Source organism: Bolinopsis microptera, chromosome 12 (genome assembly GCF_026151205.1).
Source record: "Bolinopsis microptera isolate Bmic1 chromosome 12, MBARI_Bmic_1.0, whole genome shotgun sequence".
NCBI classification, from domain to species: Eukaryota; Metazoa; Ctenophora; class Tentaculata; order Lobata; family Bolinopsidae; genus Bolinopsis; species Bolinopsis microptera.
In genome coordinates, this window is record NC_087083.1 from 3,421,088 (window position 1) to 3,446,207 (window position 25,120).

Genomic DNA, 25,120 nt, shown 5'->3' on the forward strand with positions numbered 1-25,120 from the left:
GTTACCAGGGGTGGTAGTTCCGTTTACCAGGGGTTGAGTTCCGTTACCAGGGGTGGTAGTTCCGTTACCAGGGGTTGAGTTCTGCATTTACCAGGCCAGTGACCTCTACAAGGAAGTGTGGGACGCCCTTATATGGGCATCACGTGACACAGACAAGTGCAGTGTAGTGTGGGACGCTGGAGTACGCTCGGAGTGACGGACTTGGTTAATCTCTTTCTACTGAGTAATTTGAAGCAGAATTACATTTATTAGGCACTACTCGTATGAACCGGGTTTTATAATTCTGTACTACACTGTAATTCAGACAGATCCACAGAGTTTATTAACTCCTTTATAAATTATTAACTCTTTTATAATTTCCAAATTATTAGTCTAAATTTATTTCTGTGAATTTGTGGTGCTTCACAAAAAAGTACCTATAAAACTTGTAATAAAAAAGTAAGTCAGCGGCTGACTGCAAGAAAAACAGGGTATCTCAGGAGGTATGCCTCTAGATAATATTTAGTACTTGGAGCGAGGCTAACTAGGCTAGTGAGCTTGAGGATATAAATCTAACAAAGCATCTTATCATGTGGTTCCAGGGTCGAGGGAGTGACAAGGTCTCAAACACAGGGCCGGTAATGTCAGCGGGGTGGGTCTCCGTTTAGCAGGAATCAACACAAATTAATCTTACCAATTATGTAATATTATAATGGGATAATTAGTTTGTTAGAGCTGCAGTGTACTGGGCGCCACGACGCAATCTATTGTCTGGACTTTTATACTGAGAGACTATAGTAACTGCTATACTGAGAGACTATACTTATAGTACCTGCTATACTGAGAGACTATAGTACCTGCTATACTGAGAGACTATAGTACCTGCTATACTGAGAGACTATAGGACCTGCTATATTTAGAGACTACAGTACCTGCTATACTGAGAGACTATAGTACCTGCTACACTGAGAGACTATAGTACCTGCTACACTGAGAGACTATAGTACCTGCTATACTGAGAGACTATAGTACCTGCTATATTGAGAGACTATAGTACCTGCTATACTGAGAGACTATAGTACCTGCTATACTGAGAGACTATAGTACCTGCTATACTGAGAGACTACAGTACCTGCTATACTGAGAGACTATAGTACCTGATATACTGAGAGACTATAGTACCTGCTATACTGAGAGACTATAGTACCTGCTATACTGAGAGACTATAGTACCTGCTATACTGAGAGACTATAGTAACTGCTATACTGAGAGACTATGGTACCCACTAAACTATAGTACCTGCTGTGAGACCAACTAATTGTTGGAATTTTTGTTATTTGTGCATGGTGAAAATATCATAACATTAGGCAATACGTATGATTTTAAGCAACTCAAGTCTTTCTTGATAGATTGTTTAACCAAGGTTCAAGGTAGTAAATAATCGTGATATGGAGCGGTTACAATGTTTGGCTTTAAATACCATTTCCAGCCTCTTTCTTCTGACTAACAATTAAATTTTAAAACTTATGAAACTTAAAAACGTAAAGCTGAACGAACAACTTCCAATTTGACTTAACAAGTAAAAGTAGATACACTGCAAAACAAACTATCAATTGACTATTCTGAGTTAATTTCTAAAATAAAAGCAGATTGTACGGGACTACTACACGGTGCCAGACATTGTGTGAGCCGAGCAAGCATTCCTTCTCACATTGTATAGCCTTTTAAACAGTGCTTCCAAACGAATATCTCTCCTGCTTGGCAGAATACTTAATATAAAAACACAACACTTATATATATATTTAATTCTTAACTGCTTGATTATTGTGGGGCTTATTGTGTGGTGTTTTTAGATGCTTAATTTGAGTCATCTGATGTGAGTACATGCTCAATGCTATACTGAGTTATTCTAATGTTGGCCCGGACAGTACTCCTAAAAAATACCTACGCACCGGCCCGGACAGTACTCCTTAAGAAAGTACATACACACCGGCCCGGACAGTACTCCTAAAGAAAATACCTACACACCGGCCCGGACAGTACTCCTTAAGAAAATACCTACACACCGGCCCGGACAGTACTCCTTAAGAAAATACCTACACACCGGCCCGGACAGTACTCCTTAAGAAAATACCTACACACCGGCCCGGACAGTACTCCTTAAGAAAATACCTACACACCGGCCCGGACAGTACTCCTTAAGAAAATACCTACACACCGGCCCGGACAGTACTCCTTAAGAAAATACCTACACACCGGCCCGGACAGTACTCCTTAAGAAAATACCTACACACCGGCCCGGACAATACTCCTTAAGAAAATACCTACATACCGGCCCGGACAATACTCCTTAAGAAAATACCTACACACCGGCCCGGACAATACTCCTTAAGAAAATACCTACACACCGGCCCGGACAGTACTCCTTAAGAAAATACCTACACACCGGCCCGGACAGTACTCTTTAAGAAAATACCTACAAACCGGCCCGGACAGTACTCCTTAAGAAAATACCTACACACTGGCCCGGACAGTACTCCTTAAGAAAATACCTACACACCGGCCCGGACAGTACTCCTTAAGAAAATACCTACACACCGGCCCGGACAGTACTCCTTATAAAGATAATACCTACACACTGGCCCGGACAGTACTCCTTAAGAAAATACCTACACACCGGCCCAGACAGTACTCCTGAAGAAAATACCTACACACCGGCCCGGACAGTACTCCTGAAGAAAATACCTACACACCGGCCCGGACAGTACTCCTGAAGAAAATACCTACACACTGGCCCGGACAGTACTCCTGAAGAAAATACCTACACACTGGCCCGGACAGTACTCCTTAAGAAAATACCTACACACCGGCCCGGACAGTACTCCTTAAGAAAGTACATACACACCGGCCCGGACAGTACTCCTAAAGAAAATACCTACACACCGGCCCGGACAGTACTCCTGAAGAAAATACCTACACACTGGCCCGGACAGTACTCCTGAAGAAAATACCTACACACCGGCCCGGACAGTACTCCTTAAGAAAATACCTACACACCGGCCCGGACAGTACTCCTTATAAAGATAATACCTACACACCGGCCCGGACAGTACTCCTTAAGAAAATACCTACACACTGGCCCGGACAGTACTCCTGAAGAAAATACCTACACACTGGCCCGGACAGTACTCCTTAAGAAAATACCTACACACCGGCCCGGACAGTACTCCTGAAGAAAATACCTACACACTGGCCCGGACAGTACTCCTGAAGAAAATACCTACACACTGGCCCGGACAGTACTTCTGAAGAAAATACCTACACACCGGCCCGGACAGTACTCCTGAAGAAAATACCTACACACCGGCCCGGACAGTACTCCTGAAGAAAATACCTACACACCGGCCCGGACAGTACTCCTTAAGAAAATACCTACACACCGGCCCGGACAGTACTCCTGAAGAAAATACCTACACACCGGCCCGGACAGTACTCCTGAAGAAAATACCTACACACCGGCCCGGAGTAGCGGCAGTATGTTATATAAGAAATAGAAACGTTGACCACTCCGCAAGCAACCCTAGTATGAGCCACAATGTTAGGGTGGCATCAATTTAATAAAATGATAACTGTAACCACATACCAAAATGTAGCCAAGGTACGACTAAGACGTCTTTAAAAATGTACAACGGCCCTTATATGGGCAGCGTGCTATATTAGCTATTCAAGAGTCAAGTACCTGTCACCCAGTTACTGCGGGTCCCTTACTATCACCCACACGTAAACCAACTTCGGCCCAAGGTAACATTGGTCGAAGTTGGCTACATCTTGGTAACAGTAATAGTACAACAATTGCCATGTTACAATAAGTAAAACCCGTGACTTCTCAGCTGAATCATTACCCATTTGTACAATTTCAATATTGTCATAGCAATCAGATTAAACCTAATGTTTGTTATTGTCCAAGAAGGTACGTTGTTGTCATAAAACATTGAGGATCAGTAGCCATGGCAACTGTAGTAACTGTAGTAACTGCGGAGTGTGGTAACTGCAGTAACTGCAGTAACTATGGTAACCAATATGTTAAGGTGGCATGAAGAAGAGGGAGCTAACAAAATACAGATTAATGGTAGCAGACTACAAGGTAAATAACAAGCCAGGAGAGAGCTGACTAAGGCACTGTATGACGGCGAGATGTACACTGTGTGTGTACTCTGCTCACAATACCTGCTGATTAAAGATTCAAATGTCAGCTCCGCTAGTGGCGTTCCCCGCCCACGTGACTCCTCCCGCCCACGTGACTCCTAATCAGACAAGGGTCGACTAATTACGCAGTGACGTAACCTGGAGTAGCAGAGAGTGCTCTATACCTACAGCACATTATAGAGCCTTTCAAACAAGGCCTTTCAAACAGGGCCTTTCAAACAGGGTCTTTTAAACGGGGCCTTTCAAACAGGGCCTTCCAAACAGAGCCTTTCAAACAGGGCCTTCCAAACGGGGCTTCCGAACAGAGCCTTTCAAACAAAGCCTTTCAAACGGGGCTTCCGAACAGAGCCTTTCAAGCAGGGCCTTCCAAACAGGGCCTCTCAAACAGGGCGTTCCGAACAGAGCCTTTCAAACAGAGCCTTTCAAACGGGGCTTCCGAACAAGGCCTTCCAAACAGAGCCTTTTAAACAGGGCCTTCCAAACAGAGCCTTTTAAACAGGGCCTTTCAAACAGAGCCTTTCGGACGGGGCTTTTCAATCAAGGCCTTTCAAACAAGGCCACTCAAACAGGGCCTTTTAAACAGAAACTTTCAAACAGAGCCTTTCAAACAGGGCCTTTTAAACAGGGCCTTTCAAACAGGGCCTTTCAAACAAGGCCTTTCAAACAGGGCCTTTTAAACAGAGCCTTTCAAACAGGGCCTTTCGGATGGGCCTTTTAAACAGGGCCTCCCAAACAGAGCCCTTTCAAGTTAATTATAATATCGATCCTTTTATTTTAAGGTAATTGGTTTGCAAACATGTAAAACTCCAGCAATCCTAAAACTTTGTCTAAGGATTGAGAAGGTGGTTAGTACCTGACAGTGTTAATATTAGAGAATTAGGTGAGATGAACAAAATTAAACCTTATTGAGAGAGCTTGAAATGATATTTTATATCATCAAGATCGCTTTGTTTCACGAATTTCATTGTTGATGTCTCTGCAATTTTTACGTTTTTTCAAGTCAGCACTATCATCAAATTAAAATGAACATTTTGGTACTCGATAAAAGGCATACCCACAAGAACCAGTATGATCCTACCTACCTGCTATGCCGAGAAGCATTTCGTTTAAAAGTTATAGTCGTTTTGCAGAGTTACAGAATAATAGCCACTGACGACGACACAGATACGTATACTACGTATTATATACGTATTATATACGTATTATACACGTAATATAAGGGGTGTGAAGAGATTTCAGGTTACAAGGCAAGAAACAAAATAAAACAATCTGTAGCACAGTACGCACAAAATGTATACATCTAACAAAATGGGTATTACAAGTACAACCAAGATTTTACCCGTACCAATCTTTCCATCCTATCATCACACGAAAAAGTAATTTTCAGTGCACAAATTGCTAATTTAAATGATAATTGATATGACTATTCTTACTCTTAGGCAAATTATTGCGTTCTTTAATACAACTGTGTGGTATAATATTCCGTTAAGAAATTTGTATTTGAAATAGTTCCAGGTCGATTTTGTGTATCATTTTTGTATAATTTTTCAATTCTAAAAAATATCAAAATACTAATTGTTAAAAACTCTTTTCCTTACAAGATTCACTATAAAAGTTATTAGCATAATAGCAATACAAAAATGCTGTTCCGCTTTCTTAAACTACAAAAAGACTTTTGCTATAGTAACGCGTGTGTTGCTAAAGTAACGCGTGTGTTGCTATAGTAACGCGTGTGTGTTGTTATAGTAACGCGTGTGTGTTGCTATAGTAACGCGCGTGTTGCTATAGTGACGAGTGTGTTGACATGGTTACAATGTACCAACAGCTGCTCGTATAGCGCTAACGTCCATGTGGAACGCTGGTTTTCCTTCTTGAACACTAAAAAGCTTTCTCTGGAAGTACTCTCTGATGCAACTCATACCTGCATCTGAAAAAGATAGAGGAGGTTAGTTCTACAGTTTAATAGGTAGGGAGAAGTTAGTTCTACAGTTTAATATGTAGGGAGAGGTTAGTTCTACAGTTTAATAGGTAGAGGAGGTTAGTTCTAAGGTTCTACAGTTTAATAGGTAGGGAGAGGTTAGTTCTACAGTTTAATAGGTAGATAGAGGTTAGTTTTACAGTCTAATAGGTATATGTTAGTTCTACAGTTTAAAAGGTAGGGAGAGGTTAGTTTTACAGTTTAATAGGTAGGGAGAGGTTAGTTCTACAGTTTAATAGGTAGGGAGAGGTTAGTTCTACAGTTTAATAGGTAGAGGTTAGTTCTACAGTTTAATATGTAGGGAGAGGTTAGTTCTACAGTTTAATAGGTAGGGAGAGGTTAGTTCTACAGTTTAATAGGTAGGGAGAGGTTAGTTCTACAGTTTAATAGGTAGGGAGAGGTTAGTTCTACAGTTTAATAGGTAGATAGAGGTTAGTTTTACAGTTTAATAGGTATATGTTAGTTCTACAGTTTAAAAGGTAGAGAGAGGTTAGTTTTACAGTTTAATAGGTAGGGAGAGGTTAGTTTTACAGTTTAATAGGTAGGGAGAGGTTAGTTCTACAGTTTAATAGGTAGGGAGAGATTAGTTTTACAGTTTAAAAGGTAGGGAGAGGTTAGTTCTACAGTTTAATAGGTAGGGAGAGGTTAGTTCTACAGTTTAATAGGTAGGGAGAGGTTAGTTCTACAGTTTAATAGGTATATGTTAGTTCTACACGTATATCTAAATACAACATTCGTCTGATACGAAACTTTTTGAGATATTTTAGCCTAAATTACGAGTTAAGTTTAAATCAAGTTGAGTTAAAGCTTTAAAATAGGTGATGAAACTAAGGCTGGTTGCTATGACTACCATAATAATTAAACTAATGCAGGTGTGCAAAAGTTTGTTTTAGTGACTGTGTGACTACACGAATTGTAATTAGTTAATTGATGAATAATGCATAATGATGTTATTCGTGATGTTGCACCGCACGGCCCCGTCACTATAGCAACCGTCGCGCAACGGGAATTCACCACTTGCGTGCGGCGCGACGGCATTTGTCTGAAGATCTCACCAGAGCGGCTAACGGGTCACAGAATGAGGGAGGAAGAGAAAGTGCTCTAAAATAACCTGTCAAATATATTGAAATGACAAGTAAGTGCGTTCTAGATTACTGAACTCATGCATACCTATCTTCAGCACAACCAGGGGTCTTCACAAGATTAAGAGAGCCCCCTGTAGTTCCAACAGCTACTACATCAACTACTTGAAGAGTATGTTTTCCTTTATGTATACTAAAATATTTTCTCAGAAAATACTCTCGGATAGATTTCATGCCGGCACCTAGAACGTTCACAAAAATTAAAATACAGTGCTTCTATTTTAGTACGCGTTTCTCCTGCATTTGATGTAAAATAAATCTTTATATGAATTATAATATTTTTGATCTGTATTATCTCCGAAATTTAGCTTATGACAAGAAATATTGGCAGAAATTACAATGAAGTTTTTAATATTTAGTTATTTGTTTTAGGGAAAGATTAGACTTGGGCGTTGTTTTTAACTATCCCTTGTTTAGAACTTTGATTTAATACTAATAGTTCCTCCCGTACCTCGCTGCTCGCGATCATTTTCTTAATAAAATGTTTCCCTCCCAAAAGTAGTTTCAGAAATCAGCCAAGATTTCAAACAAGGCCTTTCAAACAGGGCCTTTTAAACAGAGCCTTTCAAACAGGGCCTTTCGGATGGGCCTTTTAAACAGGGCCTCCCAAACAGAGCCCTTTCAAGTTAATTATAATATCGATCCTTTTATTTTAAGGTAATTGGTTTGCAAACATGTAAAACTCCAGCAATCCTAAAACTTTGTCTAAGGATTGAGAAGGTGGTTAGTACCTGACAGTGTTAATATTAGAGAATTAGGTGAGATGAACAAAATTAAACCTTATTGAGAGAGCTTGAAATGATATTTTATATCATCAAGATCGCTTTGTTTCACGAATTTCATTGTTGATGTCTCTGCAATTTTTACGTTTTTTCAAGTCAGCACTATCATCAAATTAAAATGAACATTTTGGTACTCGATAAAAGGCATACCCACAAGAACCAGTATGATCCTACCTACCTGCTATGCCGAGAAGCATTTCGTTTAAAAGTTATAGTCGTTTTGCAGAGTTACAGAATAATAGCCACTGACGACGACACAGATACGTATACTACGTATTATATACGTATTATATACGTATTATACACGTAATATAAGGGGTGTGAAGAGATTTCAGGTTACAAGGCAAGAAACAAAATAAAACAATCTGTAGCACAGTACGCACAAAATGTATACATATAACAAAATGGGTATTACAAGTACAACCAAGATTTTACCCGTACCAATCTTTCCATCCTATCATCACACGAAAAAGTAATTTTCAGTGCACAAATTGCTAATTTAAATGATAATTGATATGACTATTCTTACTCTTAGGCAAATTATTGCGTTCTTTAATACAACTGTGTGGTATAATATTCCGTTAAGAAATTTGTATTTGAAATAGTTCCAGGTCGATTTTGTGTATCATTTTTGTATAATTTTTCAATTCTAAAAAATATCAAAATACTAATTGTTAAAAACTCTTTTCCTTACAAGATTCACTATAAAAGTTATTAGCATAATAGCAATACAAAAATGCTGTTCCGCTTTCTTAAACTACAAAAAGACTTTTGCTATAGTAACGCGTGTGTTGCTAAAGTAACGCGTGTGTTGCTATAGTAACGCGTGTGTGTTGTTATAGTAACGCGTGTGTGTTGCTATAGTAACGCGCGTGTTGCTATAGTGACGAGTGTGTTGACATGGTTACAATGTACCAACAGCTGCTCGTATAGCGCTAACGTCCATGTGGAACGCTGGTTTTCCTTCTTGAACACTAAAAAGCTTTCTCTGGAAGTACTCTCTGATGCAACTCATACCTGCATCTGAAAAAGATAGAGGAGGTTAGTTCTACAGTTTAATAGGTAGGGAGAAGTTAGTTCTACAGTTTAATATGTAGGGAGAGGTTAGTTCTACAGTTTAATAGGTAGAGGAGGTTAGTTCTAAGGTTCTACAGTTTAATAGGTAGGGAGAGGTTAGTTCTACAGTTTAATAGGTAGATAGAGGTTAGTTTTACAGTCTAATAGGTATATGTTAGTTCTACAGTTTAAAAGGTAGGGAGAGGTTAGTTTTACAGTTTAATAGGTAGGGAGAGGTTAGTTCTACAGTTTAATAGGTAGGGAGAGGTTAGTTCTACAGTTTAATAGGGAGAGGTTAGTTCTACAGTTTAATAGGTAGGGAGAGGTTAGTTCTACAGTTTAATAGGTAGGGAGAGGTTAGTTCTACAGTTTAATAGGTAGGGAGAGGTTAGTTCTACAGTTTAATAGGTAGGGAGAGGTTAGTTCTACAGTTTAATAGGTAGATAGAGGTTAGTTTTACAGTTTAATAGGTATATGTTAGTTCTACAGTTTAAAAGGTAGAGAGAGGTTAGTTTTACAGTTTAATAGGTAGGGAGAGGTTAGTTTTACAGTTTAATAGGTAGGGAGAGGTTAGTTCTACAGTTTAATAGGTAGGGAGAGATTAGTTTTACAGTTTAAAAGGTAGGGAGAGGTTAGTTCTACAGTTTAATAGGTAGGGAGAGGTTAGTTCTACAGTTTAATAGGTAGGGAGAGGTTAGTTCTACAGTTTAATAGGTATATGTTAGTTCTACACGTATATCTAAATACAACATTCGTCTGATACGAAACTTTTTGAGATATTTTAGCCTAAATTACGAGTTAAGTTTAAATCAAGTTGAGTTAAAGCTTTAAAATAGGTGATGAAACTAAGGCTGGTTGCTATGACTACCATAATAATTAAACTAATGCAGGTGTGCAAAAGTTTGTTTTAGTGACTGTGTGACTACACGAATTGTAATTAGTTAATTGATGAATAATGCATAATGATGTTATTCGTGATGTTGCACCGCACGGCCCCGTCACTATAGCAACCGTCGCGCAACGGGAATTCACCACTTGCGTGCGGCGCGACGGCATTTGTCTGAAGATCTCACCAGAGCGGCTAACGGGTCACAGAATGAGGGAGGAAGAGAAAGTGCTCTAAAATAACCTGTCAAATATATTGAAATGACAAGTAAGTGCGTTCTAGATTACTGAACTCATGCATACCTATCTTCAGCACAACCAGGGGTCTTCACAAGATTAAGAGAGCCCCCTGTAGTTCCAACAGCTACTACATCAACTACTTGAAGAGTATGTTTTCCTTTATGTATACTAAAATATTTTCTCAGAAAATACTCTCGGATAGATTTCATGCCGGCACCTAGAACGTTCACAAAAATTAAAATACAGTGCTTCTATTTTAGTACGCGTTTCTCCTGCATTTGATGTAAAATAAATCTTTATATGAATTATAATATTTTTGATCTGTATTATCTCCGAAATTTAGCTTATGACAAGAAATATTGGCAGAAATTACAATGAAGTTTTTAATATTTAGTTATTTGTTTTAGGGAAAGATTAGACTTGGGCGTTGTTTTTAACTATCCCTTGTTTAGAACTTTGATTTAATAGTTCCTCCCGTACCTCGCTGCTCGCGATCATTTTCTTAATAAAATGTTTCCCTCCCAAAAGTAGTTTCAGAAATCAGCCAAGAAATCTTGACAATTCCAACGATCTCATCAACGTACGAAAGATTCGTCAGATAATTTTTAAATGAATAAAAATATTAGTAACTGATCGGTAAACTGTTGTCAAGCTTTAAGAAGTGTTTTTCTCGAAAGTTTGCACCCTAGATTTTTAGCCAAGGTGACTTTATGCCTCAAGGCATAACAAAGCATTGGACCCAAGATCAACGTATCCAGAACCTCAGGGGGAGGGGGGGACCTCAGGATGAAAACAGTTAGCCCCGAAACACTGTGGCCTACAGAAATTCAAGATTAAGCGAAGGAAGTGATACTTTTACTTTCAATGTCGCGGGAGCACGCAATTTTTGGGCACAACGCCTTGGCGCAGGAATTTACTGATAAATGAAAATCGAAATGTAAGCATTTTTATTTACAGCTCGATATTTTTTTCGAAAAATGATTTCAAACCAGGAAATGCTCGATTACAGAAATGAGTGTTCTCAAAAAACTCTTTTTTTTGTGTGTGGGAATGATGCTTAAAACGATCACTGAACTTTCTGTGAAGTCACTCGACCTGGACGACACTAAACCCTGTTTTGGTGTATAATATACAGTATATATGGGTCCTTAATAGTTGTATTACATTTTTTGGTTAAATTTTCTATCCCAAAAATAACAGATGGAGATCGATATTGACAACAGTAGAAGTGTGTTGCTATGGTGATGTGAGTTTAACAAACCTATTATAGTATTATTAGGGTCCTCCATGGGATTGTTGGTACACTCAATAATGGAAATCTTGGAAAGTCGGACAATCTCCGCTGGCAGAGCAGATACTCCGTTATCAGCAAACCTGAACTCCTGGAATATGTGTTAGCTAGTATTGGCAGAGCAGACACTCCGTTATCAGCAAACCTGAACTCCTGGAATATGTGTTATTTAGTATTGGCAGAGCAGACACTCCGTTATCAGCAAACCTGAACTCCTGGAATATGTGTTATTTAGTATTGGCAGAGCAGACACTCCGTTATCAGCAAACCTGAACTCCTGGAATATGTGTTAGCTAGTATTGGCAGAGCAGACACTCCGTTATCAGCAAACCTGAACTCCTGGAATATGTGTTAGCTAGTATTGGCAGAGCAGACACTCCGTTATCAACAAACCTGAACTCCTGGAATATGTGTTATTTAGTATTGGCAGAGCAGACACTCCGTTATCAGCAAACCTGAACTCCTGGAATATGTGTTATTTAGTATTGGCAGAGCAGACACTCCGTTATCAGCAAACCTGAACTCCTGGAATATGTGTTATTTAGTATTGGCAGAGCAGACACTCCGTTATCAGCAAACCTGAACTCCTGGAATATGTGTTATTTAGTATTGGCAGAGCAGACACTCCGTTATCAGCAAACCTGAACTCCTGGAATATGTGTTATTTAGTATTGGCAGAGCAGACACTCCGTTATCAGCAAACCTGAACTCCTGGAATATGTGTTATTTAGTATTGGCAGAGCAGACACTCCGTTATCAGCAAACCTGAACTCCTGGAATATGTGTTAGCTAGTATTGGCAGAGCAGACACTCCGTTATCAACAAACCTGAACTCCTGGAATATGTGTTAGCTAGTATTGGCAGAGCAGACACTCCGTTATCAGCAAACCTGAACTCCTGGAATATGTGTTATTTAGTATTGGCAGAGCAGACACTCCGTTATCAGCAAACCTGAACTCCTGGAATATGTGTTAGCTAGTATTGGCAGAGCAGACACTCCGTTATCAGCAAACCTGAACTCCTGGAATATGTGTTATTTAGTATTGGCAGAGCAGACACTCCGTTATCAGCAAACCTGAACTCCTGGAATATGTGTTATTTAGTATTGGCAGAGCAGACACTCCGTTATCAGCAAACCTGAACTCCTGGAATATGTGTTATTTAGTATTGTAACTTGTTTTATTATAATACTAAAATAAAATAAATATTGTTTGTTTGGGGACCAGTTTTTGGTACACCGGCCAATGTTTAAAAATCATCAATCAAAAAACAAATTAATCAAAAAATATTAGTAAAAGTAAAAGTACAGAAAGCATAATCTTGTTTCTCAAGGAGGAAGCAACTTACGGACAAATTGACCATCCCGTAGATAGTGGTGGGTAGTTTATCAAACGTGTTCCTGTTCAATATCAGACTCTGCAACAGGATAACTAGTCGTTATGGTAACAGGATAACTAGTTGTTATGGCAACATGATAACTAGTTGTTATGGTAACAGGATAACTAGTTGTTATGGTAACAGGATAACTAGTTGTTATGGTAACAGGATAACTAGTTGTTATGGTAACAGGATAACTAGTTGTTATGGTAACAGGATAACTAGTTGTTATGGTAACAGGATAACTAGTCGTTATGGTAACAGGATAACTAGTTGTTATGGCAACAGGATAACTAGTTGTTATGGTAACAGGATAACTAGTTGTTATGGTAACAGGATAACTAGTTGTTATGGTAACAGGATAACTAGTTGTTATGGTAACAGGATAACTAGTCGTTATGGTAACAGGATAACTTGTTGTTATGGCAACAGGATAACTAGTTGTTATGGCAACAGGATAACTAGTTGTTATGGTAACATGATAACTAGTTGTTATGGTAACAGGATAACTAGTTGTTATGGTAACAGGATAACTAGTTGTTATGGCAACAGGATAACTAGTTGTTATGGCAACAGGATAACTTGTTGGTATGGCAACAGGATAACTAGTTGTTATGGTAACAGGATAACTAGTTGTTAGGGTAACAGGATAACTAGTTGTTATGGTAACATGATAACTAGTAGTTATGGTAACAGGATAACTAGTAGTTATGGTAACATGATAACTAGTAGTTATGGTAACAGGATAACTAGTTGTTATGGTAACAGGATAACTTGTATTATATTAATCATCAATAATTAAATATTTAATTAGAGTGTCACATAGGTAGGTAGGTTCATCGTCCAATATTTAATAAAGTAAAACATTGATCCGATAATGTACGAAAGAGCACTATAAGATCTTAACACATATCTTTATAAACTCTGAATACCTGAACGTTTCTAAGTTTGCCAATGTCACTAGGGATGGAGGAGATGTGACAGTCTGATATGTCGATGTACTGGAGGGACACAGTTTCACACAGAGAGAGGGGCAAGTCTCTAAACTGGTTATGTGACAGGTCCACTATGAGGAGGTTACTGAGGGTTGAGAACCTGGCGGGAAGTTCTCTCAGACTGTTCTCTCTCAGATTCAGCACCTGTGTATTATCAGGGTAGTTGTTATGGTAACCTAGATATTATCAGGGTAGTTGTTATGGTAACCTGGGTATTATCAGGGTAGTTGTTAGGGTAACCTGGGTATTATCAGGGTAGTTGTTAGGGTAACCTGGATATTATCAGGGTAGTTGTTATGGTAACCTGGATATTATCAGGGTAGTTGTTATGGTAACCTGGATATTATCAGGGTAGTTGTTATGGTAACCTGGGTATTATCAGGGTAGTTGTTATGGTAACCTGGATATTATCAGGGTAGTTGTTATGGTAACCTGGATAATATCAGAGTAGTTGTTATGGTAACCTGGGTATTATCAGGGTAGTTGTTATGGTAACCTGGATATTATCAGGGTAGTTGTTATGGTAACCTGGATATTATCAGGGTAGTTGTTATGGTAACCTGGGTATTATCAGGGTAGTTGTTATGGTAACCTGGATATTATCAGAGTAGTTGTTATGGTAACCTGGATATTATCATGGTAGTTGTTAGGGTAACCTGGATATTATCATGGTAGTTGTTATGGTAACCTGGATATTATCAGGGTAGTTGTTATGGTAACCTGGGTATTATCAGGGTAGTTGTTATGGTAACCTGGATATTATCAGGGTAGTTGTTATGGTAACCTGGATATTATCAGGGGTAGTTGTTATGGTAACCTGGATATTATCAGGGTAGTTGTTAGGGTAACCTGGATATTATCAGGGTAGTTGTTAGGGTAACCTGGATATTATCAGGGTAGTTGTTAGGGTAACCTGGATATTATCAGGGTAGTTGTTATGGTAACCTGGATATTATCAGGGTAGTTGTTATGGTAACCTGGATATTATCAGGGTAGTTGTTATGGTAACCTGGATATTATCAGGGTAGTTGTTATGGTAACCTGGATATTATCAGGGTAGTTGTTATGGTAACCTGGATATTATCAGGGTAGTTGTTATGGTAACCTGGATATTATCAGGGTAGTTGTTAGGGTAACCTGGATATTATAAGGGTAGTTGTTAGGGTAACCTGGATAATATCAGGGTAGTTGTTATGGTAACCTGGATATTATCAGGGTAGTTGTTAGGGTAACCTGGATATTATCAGGGTAGTTGTTAGGGTAACTAATAGTTACTAACTAGTATCTAGTTGTTTTAGCTGAGAACCTGCAAGAAGTTAAGGCTGGTTACAGTTTCTAGCCCTGCTCCAATCGTAATGAACTCTGTACTGTATAACTATAGCAACCCCCCCCCCTCCACACTGATCTGCAGGTTTGCAACTATAGCAACCCCCCCACACTGATATGCAGGTTTGTAACTATAGCAACCACCCACACTGATCTGCAGGTTTGTAACTATAGCAACCACCCACACTGATCTGCAGGTTTGTAACTATAGCAACCCCCCACACTGACCTGCAGGTTTGTAACTATAGCAACCCCCCACACTGACCTGCAGGTTTGCAACTACAGCAACCCCCCCCCCACACTGATCTGCAGGTTTGTAACTATAGCAACCCCCCCCCACACTGATATGCAGGTTTGTAACTATAGCAACCACCCACACTGATCTGCAGGTTTGTAACTATAGTAACCACCCACACTGATATGCAGGTTTGTAACTATAGCAACCCCCCACACTGACCTGCAGGTTTGTAAGGTCACAGATCTTGTCTGGGATCCACTTGAGTCCGTTACCGGAACACTGCAACTCCCGGATACAGTTCAACTTTAATATCTCCTCCGGAAATACCTGTTAGAGCGCTGTATTTTATACGTTCGTTTAATATCTAAAAGGAATATGAATAATGAATATGCCTCTTAAAATAAATAAGAGGAAATTACCATTTCCAATTCTCATAAAGCTTGTACAATTTAAAACGCAGCTCGTATATAGTATGTATAGTAACAGTTTATAGTAACAGTACTAGCTCGTACGGATAAGTTGTTGTTGCTGATGTTCAGTGTTCGGAGGTTGTAAAGCCACTCAAAGGTTTCAGGCAGCTTGTGGAGTGCGAGTTTGTTGATGCTGAGATCTCTCATTCCATACAACTGTCCAATACTATCCGGCAACCCAACGAACCTGAATATGATCGTGAGGTAGAGAGTATATAATACACTAATATATATATATATATATATATATATATGTAGAGAGTATATAATAAACTAATATATAAGTTGAGAGAATTAACATTTAAGTTGAGAGTTTGACTGTATCTATATAGCTATATGTAGAATTGTAGATTGTATATTAAAGGCCCCAAAACACTTGACTAGCAATAATTCACCCGTTGCTACCGACAAAACACTTGACTAGTAATAATTTACCCGTTGCTACCGACAAAACACTTGACTAGCAATAATTTACCCGTTTAATTGCTTCCGACAAAACACTTGACTAGCAATAATTTACCCGTTGCTACCGACAAAACACTTGACTAACAATAATTTACCCGTTGCTTCCGATTCGTAGATCGTCTAGCTCAGCTGCTAAAGGTAACACTTCAGGGAAGTTATCTATCTTGTTGCCCTCCAGCCACAGCCTGTCCAGGTACTTCAACTGTCCTGAATAATAGATACTATACAGGGTGTACAATGTACACTGTACATGTAACAATGCATCTCATGCATACAAAAGCAAAACCTTGCAATCCTTAGCTCCTTGATTCAAACATACATATATATATATACTTTCAACACTACTATATAACAAATAATTTGAGGATGACTGTAAAGGTACATTTTACCGACATTTGAAGTCAAGGCGTTGTTTTACTGATAGTTGTGGCTAACTAATAATATATATATATATATATACAACTACGAGCTAGGCACATGTAAGGATTACACAGGATTACACGTCATGTAAGTGATCATAACCTATATATATATACATTACCTAAATATATATTACCTATATCTAGTAGTGTAACTATGGTTACCTATATATATTACCTATATCTAGTAGTGTAACTATGGTAACTAGTAGTGTAACTATGGTTACCTATATATATATTACCTATATCATCAGCAACCTCCTCGATCTCATTGAAGCTGAGACTGATCATCCTTAATCCCTGTATCTTGTGTATGCAGGTCGGTACAAACTTAAAAGCGTTCTTCTCAAGTCCAAGCACCTGCAAAGAGCTGTTAGTTTAAATCACTAAAATTACACAATAAATATCCTAATCTCTTTATAAATATGTAAATAAATCACCCAGTAAACACTAGAAATATACAGCTCTACCAGCAAAGAAAGAAGAGTTCATGTTTTATATAGTTAAAAGCGTTCTTCTCAAGGCCTAGCACCTGAAGAGTTGTTAGTTTAAACTACTAAAATAACACAAGAAATATCCTAATCTCTTTATATACTTTTATAAATCACCCAGTAAACACTATAAATATACAACTCTACCAGCAAAGAAAGTAGAGTTCATATTTTATATAGTTGCTATGACTACCATACTAATGGTAAAGTTGAAGGCAGCTCAGTTGGATCCTACCTCCAGAGTGGATATAGCCTCCATAGACGAAGGTAGTCCTCGTAGCTTGTTCTGACTGAGGATCAGGATCACCAGGTTCATAAACTCGCCCATGTTCTCCGGCAGTGCCATCAGCTCGTTACCGTGCAGGTTCAGTATCTGGGAGCTGTTAGTTAACTTGTTACCGTGCAGGTTCAGTATCTGGGAGCTGTTAGTTATAACTTGTTACCGTGCAGGTTCAGTATCTGGGAGCTGTTTTGTCACGGTTAGTTATAACTTCTGCATCACTTCATGTCTTATTATATAATATTCTTCATGTCTTATTATATATTAATGTCTTAGCCAATATTAAATGTTTGAGAAGGTTTAGTTTAAAGAAAAAACCTCCAGTCCCTCCATGAGCGGCAGCTCGTCAGGTATTTTAGTGAGCTTGTTGTTTCTCACAGATAGGCGTCTGATACTGTGACACCGTGACAGAAACTCCGGCAGCTCTGTCAGCAAGTTTCCGTCCAGATAAAGGGTCTTGAGGCACCGCAACTGCTCCAACTCTTTGGGGAGCTCTTTGAGCTTGTTCCTGGCGACGCTCAAACACTCAATGTGCCGCATGTTCACAATTGCGGGAGGTAGCTCTGTCAGCCTGTTCGCGCTCATGTCTAAAATCTGAAGAAATGTTAACTCAAACAGTGTAGTTTTAAAACTAGTCGTGGGTAACTATGGGTAACTATGAAATAACCAATCCAAGCACTGTCGATAAAGGTTTCCAATCCTGTCTTATCTATTCCACAACACATAAAACTGACGAATAACAGCTAGCTGGTATCTCGCCTTGAGGAAGGGGAGCTGGCACTCACCTTGAGGAAGGGGAGCTGGTACTCACCTTGAGGAAGGGGAGCTGGCACTCACCTTGAGGAAGGGGAGCTGGTACTCACCTGGAGGAAGGGGAGCTGGTACTCACCTTGAGGAAGGGGAGCTGGTACTCACCTCGAGGAAGGGGAGCTGGTACTCACCTGGAGGAAGTGGAGCTGGTACTCACCTTGAGGCAGGGGAGCTGGCACTCACCTTGAGGAAGTGGAGCTGGTACTCACCTTGAGGCAGGGGAGCTGGCACTCACCTTGAGGCAGGGGAGCTGGTACTCACCTTGAGGAAGGGGAGCTGGGACTCACCTTGAGGAAGTGGAGCTGGTACTCACCTTGAGGAAGGGGAGCTGGTACTCACCTTGAGGAAGTGGAGCTGGTACTCACCTTGAGGAAGGGGAGCTGGTACTCACCTTGAGGAAGGGGAGCTGGTACTCACCTTGAGGAAGGGGAGCCGGTACTCACCTTGAGGAAGGGGAGCTGGCACTCACCTTGAGGAAGGGGAGCTGGTACTCACCTCGAGGAAGGGGAGCTGGTACTCACCTCGAGGAAGGGGAGCTGGCACTCACCTTGAGGAAGGGGAGCTGGTACTCACCTTGAGGAAGGGGAGCTGGTACTCACCTTGAGGAAGGGGAGCTGGTACTCACCTTGAGGAAGGGGAGCTGGTACTCACCTTGAGGAAGGGGAGCTGGTACTCACCTTGAGGAAGGGGAGCTGGTACTCACCTTGAGGAAGGGGAGCTGGTACTCACCTTGAGGAAGGGGAGCTGGCACTCACCTTGAGGAAGGGGAGCTGGTACTCACCTCGAGGAAGGGGAGCTGGTACTCACCTTGAGGAAGGGGAGCTGGCACTCACCTTGAGGAAGGGGAGCTGGTACTCACCTCGAGGAAGGGGAGCTGGTACTCACCTTGAGGAAGGGGAGCTGGTACTCACCTTGAGGAAGGGGAGCTGGTATTTACCTTGAGAAAGGGGAGCTGGTACTCGCCTTGAGGAAGGGGAGCTGGTATTTACCTTGAGAAAGGGGAGCTGGTACTCACCTTGAGGAAGGGGAGCTGGCACTCACCTTGAGTAAGGGGAGCTGGTATTTACCTTGAGAAAGGGGAGCTGGCACTCACCTTGAGGAAGGGGAGCTGGTACTCACCTTGAGGAAGGGGAGCTGGCACTCACCTTGAGGAAGGGGAGCTGGTACTCACCTTGAGTAAGGGGAGCTGGCACTCACCTTGAGGAAGGGGAGCTGGCACTCACCTTGAGTAAGGGGAGCTGGTATTTACCTTGAGAAAGGGGAGCTGGTACTCGCCTTGAGGAAGGGGAGCTGGTATTTACCTTGAGAAAGGGGAGCTGGTACTCACCTTGAGGAAGGGGAGCTGGCACTCACCTTGAGTAAGGGGAGCTGGTATTTACCTTGAGAAAGGGGAGCTGGCACTCACCTTGAGGAAGGGGAGCTGGTACTCACCTTGAGGAAGGGGAGCTGGTACTCACCTTGAGGAAGGGGAGCTGGCACTCACCTTGAGGCAGGGGAGCTGGTACTCACCTTGAGGAAGGGGAGCTGGTACTCACCTCGAGGAAGGGGAGCTGGTACTCACCTTGAGGAAGGGGAGCTGGCACTCACCTTGAGGAAGGGGAGCTGGTACTCACCTTGAGGAAGGGGAGCTGGTACTCACCTTGAGGAAGGGGAGCTGGTACTCACCTGGAGGAAGGGGAGCTGGTACTCACCTTGAGGAAGGGGAGCTGGTACTCACCTCGAGGAAGGGGAGCTGGTACTCACCTTGAGGAAGGGGAGCTGGTACTCACCTTGAGGAAGGGGAGCTGGTATTTACCTTGAGAAAGGGGAGCTGGTACTCGCCTTGAGGAAGGGGAGCTGGTATTTACCTTGAGAAAGGGGAGCTGGTACTCACCTTGAGGAAGGGGAGCTGGCACTCACCTTGAGTAAGGGGAGCTGGTATTTACCTTGAGAAAGGGGAGCTGGCACTCACCTTGAGGAAGGGGAGCTGGTACTCACCTTGAGGAAGGGGAGCTGGCACTCACCTTGAGGAAGGGGAGCTGGTACTCACCTTGAGGAAGGGGAGCTGGTACTCACCTTGAGGAAGGGGAGCTGGCACTCACCTTGAGGAAGGGGAGCTGGTACTCACCTCGAGGAAGGGGAGCTGGTACTCACCTCGAGGAAGGGGAGCTGGTACTCACCTTGAGGAAGGGGAGCTGGTACTCACCTTGAGGAAGGGGAGCTGGTACTCACCTCGAGGAAGGGTAGCTGGCACTCACCTCGAGGAAGGGGAGCTGGTACTCACCTTGAGGAAGGGGAGCTGGTACTCACCTTGAGGAAGGGGAGCTGGTACTCACCTCGAGGAAGGGGAGCTGGCACTCACCTCGAGGAAGGGTAGCTGGCACTCACCTCGAGGAAGGGGAGCTGGTACTCACCTTGAGGAAGGGGAGCTGGTACTCACCTTGAGGAAGGGGAGCTGGTACTCACCTCGAGGAAGTGGAGCTGGTACTCACCTTGAGGCAGGGGAGCTGGCACTCACCTTGAGGAAGGGGAGCTGGCACTCACCTTGAGTAAGGGGAGCTGGTACTCACCTTGAGGAAGGGGAGCTGGTACTCACCTTGAGGAAGGGGAGCTGGCACTCACCTTGAGGAAGGGGAGCTGGCACTCACCTTGAGTAAGGGGAGCTGGTATTTACCTTGAGAAAGGGGAGCTGGTACAGTTGATTAGGTATCTGAGAGAAAGTGTTCCCGTACAATTTACCGTGTTCCATTACTCGACCTGAAAGAAGTCATTTATTACAGTGAATAAAAATCCCATAGTTACCATAGTTACACTACTAGTTACCATAGTTACACTACTAGCTACCATAATTACCATAGTTACACTACTAGTTACCATAGTTACACTACTAGCTACCATAGTTACACTACTAGTTACCATAGTTACACTACTAGCTACCATAGTTACACTACTAGTTACCATAGTTACACTACTAGCTACCATAGTTACACTACTAGTTACCATAGTTACACTACTAGCTACCATAGTTACACTACTAGTTACCATAGTTACACTACTAGCTACCATAGTTACACTACTATTTACAGTGAATATAAATCCAACTCTGTTCCACTAATAGGTTCACATTTTAAAAGCTCAGTGGAATGAGGAAGGAGGCTGACTGATGATATGGTTGCAGTGACTGTTTGTTGAGTCACCTAGTGGTCGCTTAGCAACCTAGTGGTCGCTTAGCAACGTAAGCCTTAACAAACAACCCCACAATGGTAATGATCATAATTTGCATCTGCTCCACTATTGGCAGCAATGATTTGTTCTATCGCTCATGAAACTATTCGATTACCCAATTTCGATTGATTAAATTGTTGTTAAAATGATTTTATTGGTCACCCCCTGGAAACTAAAAAACTCAAAATTAGTTTGTTTTATGGTTTATTTGTTGTTTATTAAAATAGCATTCTACTCACCGATGTAAACCTCCTGTAGGTGAATCAGTAGTTCAATATTGTCCAGTGATTCCAGTTTGTTCCTAGACAGGTCTATCCACTGAAAGGAGATTATGAGAAGTGAAATTTAAGTGAAATTTAAGTGAAATTTAAGTGAAATTTAAGTGAAACTTAAGTGAAATTTAAACAACCTGTCATCATATCCACAAAAATTCTAGAAAGTAATTAAAAGAAATATTGTCTCATCCCAACTATTAGCGATACTTTTCTTTCTTGTTCCCATGTTGATTGTTGATAATAAGATAACATTTTACTTCAATTATCAATAGTATAGTTGATATTGTTGATATTGTTGATATCGTTGATATCGTTGATATCGTTGATATCGTTGATATCGTTGATATCGTTGATATCGTTGATATCGTTGATATCGTTGATATCGTTGATATCGTTGATATCGTTGATATCGTTGATATTGTTGATATCGTTGATATTGTTGATATTGTTGATGTTGTTGATATTGTTGATATTGTTGATATTGTTGATATTGTTGATATTGTTGATATTGTTGATATTGTTGATATTGTTGATATTGTTGATATTGTTGATATTGTTGATATTGTTGATATTGTTGATATTGTTGATATTGTTGATATTGTTGATATTGTTGATATTGTTGATATTGTTGATATTGTTGATGTTGTTGATGTTGTTGATATTGTTGATATTGTTGATATTGTTGATATTGTTGATATTGTTGATGTTGTTGATGTTGTTGATATTGTTGATATTGTTGATATTGTTGATGTTGTTGATATTGTTGATATTGTTGATATTGTTGATATTGTTGATATTGTTGATATTGTTGATATTGTTGATATTGTTGATATTGTTGATATTGTTGATATTGTTGATATTGTTGATATTATTGATATTGTTGATATTGTTGATATTGTTGATATTGTTGAAAGTTTAATAACATTTTACTACAGTAACATAGTGTTCTAACCGTACACTGCTGCATGTCACTATTGTAACATATCTCCTCCGGAATTGATGTTAACTTCTTCAGCCCCAGACCTATGCCTATCTTACCATCACTACGCTCCTTTATTGATACCTGCATTTTACCTGAGACAGGGTGAATGTTAGTTATTATAGCAAACATCTGGGGTATTGCTCATGAACTAAACTTATTGTATCCTCAATTTAACTTGAAATCTGAGCTTGCTATGTTAATTTAACAATTTGTATAGTAGTTACCCATAGTTACCCATAGTTACCCATAATTACCCATAGTTACCCATAACTACCCATAATTACCCATAACTACCCATAATTACCCATATTTACCCATATTTACCTATAATTACCCATAGTTACCTATAGTTAACCATAATTACCCATATTTACCCATATTTACCTATAGTTACCCATAGTTACCCATAGTTACCCATAGTTACCCACAATTACCCTTAGTTACCCAAAGTTACCCAAAGTTACCCAAAGTTACCCATAGTTACCCATAGTTACCCATAGTTGAAGTAAGCACACTTCTAGATGACAGGTTCCTGTAAGGTAACAAATCGTTTTTGAGAACTGTAAAGTTGTCGAATATGTGAGTTTCCTTCATTCTGTACAACATGTCAACCTGTGTCATCTGAAAAAGAGAGCTGCAGGGGGGGGGGGGGGGTGGGGTTACACTATAGTTAGAGAGACAGGGGGGGGGGGGGCTGAAAGAGAGACAGGGTAGTGTGTTTTGGTATTCGGTGCTTGCTTTCAGTTCAGGTGTATTTGATATAGAACTAGAAGTACTTACAGTTTAGGTAAAGCCCCCCCCCCCCCCCTGTAGCTCCACTGTGTAGTTTACCCCCCCCCCCTGTAGCTCCACTTATATATCTTTTAAAAACTTAATTATCATCCTTGCTTCGACATGCTACTAATCTATAACTACACACAATATTATACTATATACTACTACATACTTCCTATATTGGAGTTCATTATAAGATTATAGTCAGGGTTACGTAATTCTCTGTCTCTCTTTGTAGTTAATAATATTGTTGCCATGGTAACACTAATCTTTAAAGAGGACAGATGGTATCACATTACATTCTTTCAGTTTGCTGCTTTCAACTTAGATTTGGGTTTTAGGACTTGCTGTTGTGATTTTTGTAGCACTGTTAACTCTACACTGAGTCTACAGTATTTGATAAGTTCTAAATAGGGGGGGGGGGGGGGGCTGAAAGAGAGACAGGGTTGTGTGTTTTGGTATTCTTGCCAAGGGGGGGGGGGGAGGGGGGGTCTGAAAGAGAGACAGGGTCGTATGTTTTGGTATTCTTGACAAGGGGGGGGGGGGGGGGGGGGGGGGGGGGAGAGGGGGTGTTTAGTGTTTACTATACCGATAGTTCGAGTACGCCCCCATCCTTGACCATGGGTTTAACTTTTAGATCACTAATTCTCTGAAGCCGTTCCATGTGATCCTTCACCTCCAGCTGGGAACGCCTCTGAAAGTTGGGCTGTGTGCTCTGTCCACTACCCATATCTCTATAAGTTATCAGTATTTACATTAATGTAAAGTGATCTACAACTCTACGAGTTATCAGTATTTACATTAATGTAAAGTGATCTACAACTCTATAAGTTATCAGTATTTACATTAATGTAAAGTGTTCTACAACTCTATAAGTTATCAGTATTTACATTAATGTAAAGTGTTCTACAACTCTATAAGTTATCAGTATTTACATTAATGTAAAGTGATATACAATTCTATAAGTTATCAGTTTAGGGTTATATTATACGGGTTCCTGCTAGTTAATGTAAAATGATGCGGGTGAAAACTAAATAGGTTTCCGGCTAGTTGCCAAGCAACTGATCTTGCAGTACGTAACCACTGGTACCACAAAATAATAAGCCTTTCCATCAACTCTAATTTAAACGCAGCTGTACTAAACAATAAAGAGTTCGATAACAGACACCACACACAAAGAAGAATACTGTATTAGTCACGCAATTATAACGAAGAGAAGTAATGCATATTAGTACGTCTCAACGAGGAGGCTTAATATCTGCTTGAAGATGTGCTCGCACTGCTTGCTACAATTAACTGCAACTCTCAAGACAATCAGAGCTTTTAACACACACCATTATCAGAGTGGTATAATATAGTGTATTCACATTCAAGCCATTATTGGAACTGTACATCTTTAAATTTGGTTGTGCTTATTAAAAATTTCATGGCAACAGCATCATCATCAAGAGGGTG

At 40.5% G+C, this 25,120-nt stretch overlaps 1 protein-coding gene and 1 long non-coding RNA gene across 4 annotated transcripts; both read right to left on the reverse strand.

Annotated features, from left to right (window-relative positions):
* Positions 1–5,459: 5,459 nt before the first annotated feature.
* On the reverse strand, positions 5,460–7,484 carry LOC134824099 (uncharacterized). The gene is made up of 2 exons (XR_010161346.1): positions 7,334–7,484; positions 5,460–6,112 (listed from the first exon to the last, which is right to left on the reverse strand). It is a non-coding gene; the product is annotated as an uncharacterized LOC134824099 (long non-coding RNA).
* Positions 7,485–8,457: 973 nt separating this feature from the next.
* LOC134824100 (leucine-rich repeat protein soc-2-like) lies at positions 8,458–24,430 on the reverse strand. 3 transcript variants are annotated; one of them, XM_063835819.1, is made up of 16 exons: positions 24,255–24,430; positions 23,386–23,512; positions 22,862–22,983; positions 21,874–21,952; positions 21,084–21,166; positions 17,939–18,214; positions 17,576–17,713; positions 17,092–17,209; positions 16,526–16,637; positions 16,008–16,152; positions 15,715–15,822; positions 13,869–14,075; positions 12,907–12,975; positions 11,530–11,650; positions 10,332–10,485; positions 8,458–9,110 (listed from the first exon to the last, which is right to left on the reverse strand). In XM_063835819.1, the coding sequence occupies exons 1-16, from the start codon at positions 24,393–24,395 to the stop codon at positions 9,062–9,064; spliced, it is 2,049 nt and encodes a 682-aa protein (XP_063691889.1). In that variant the 5' UTR covers positions 24,396–24,430; the 3' UTR covers positions 8,458–9,061. The 3 variants fall into 3 exon arrangements, with proteins under 3 accessions (XP_063691889.1, XP_063691891.1, XP_063691892.1); XM_063835821.1 differs by lacking the exon at positions 10,332–10,485; XM_063835822.1 differs by lacking the exons at positions 8,458–9,110; positions 10,332–10,485; positions 11,530–11,650 and adding an exon at positions 11,990–12,704.
* Positions 24,431–25,120: the final 690 nt, after the last annotated feature.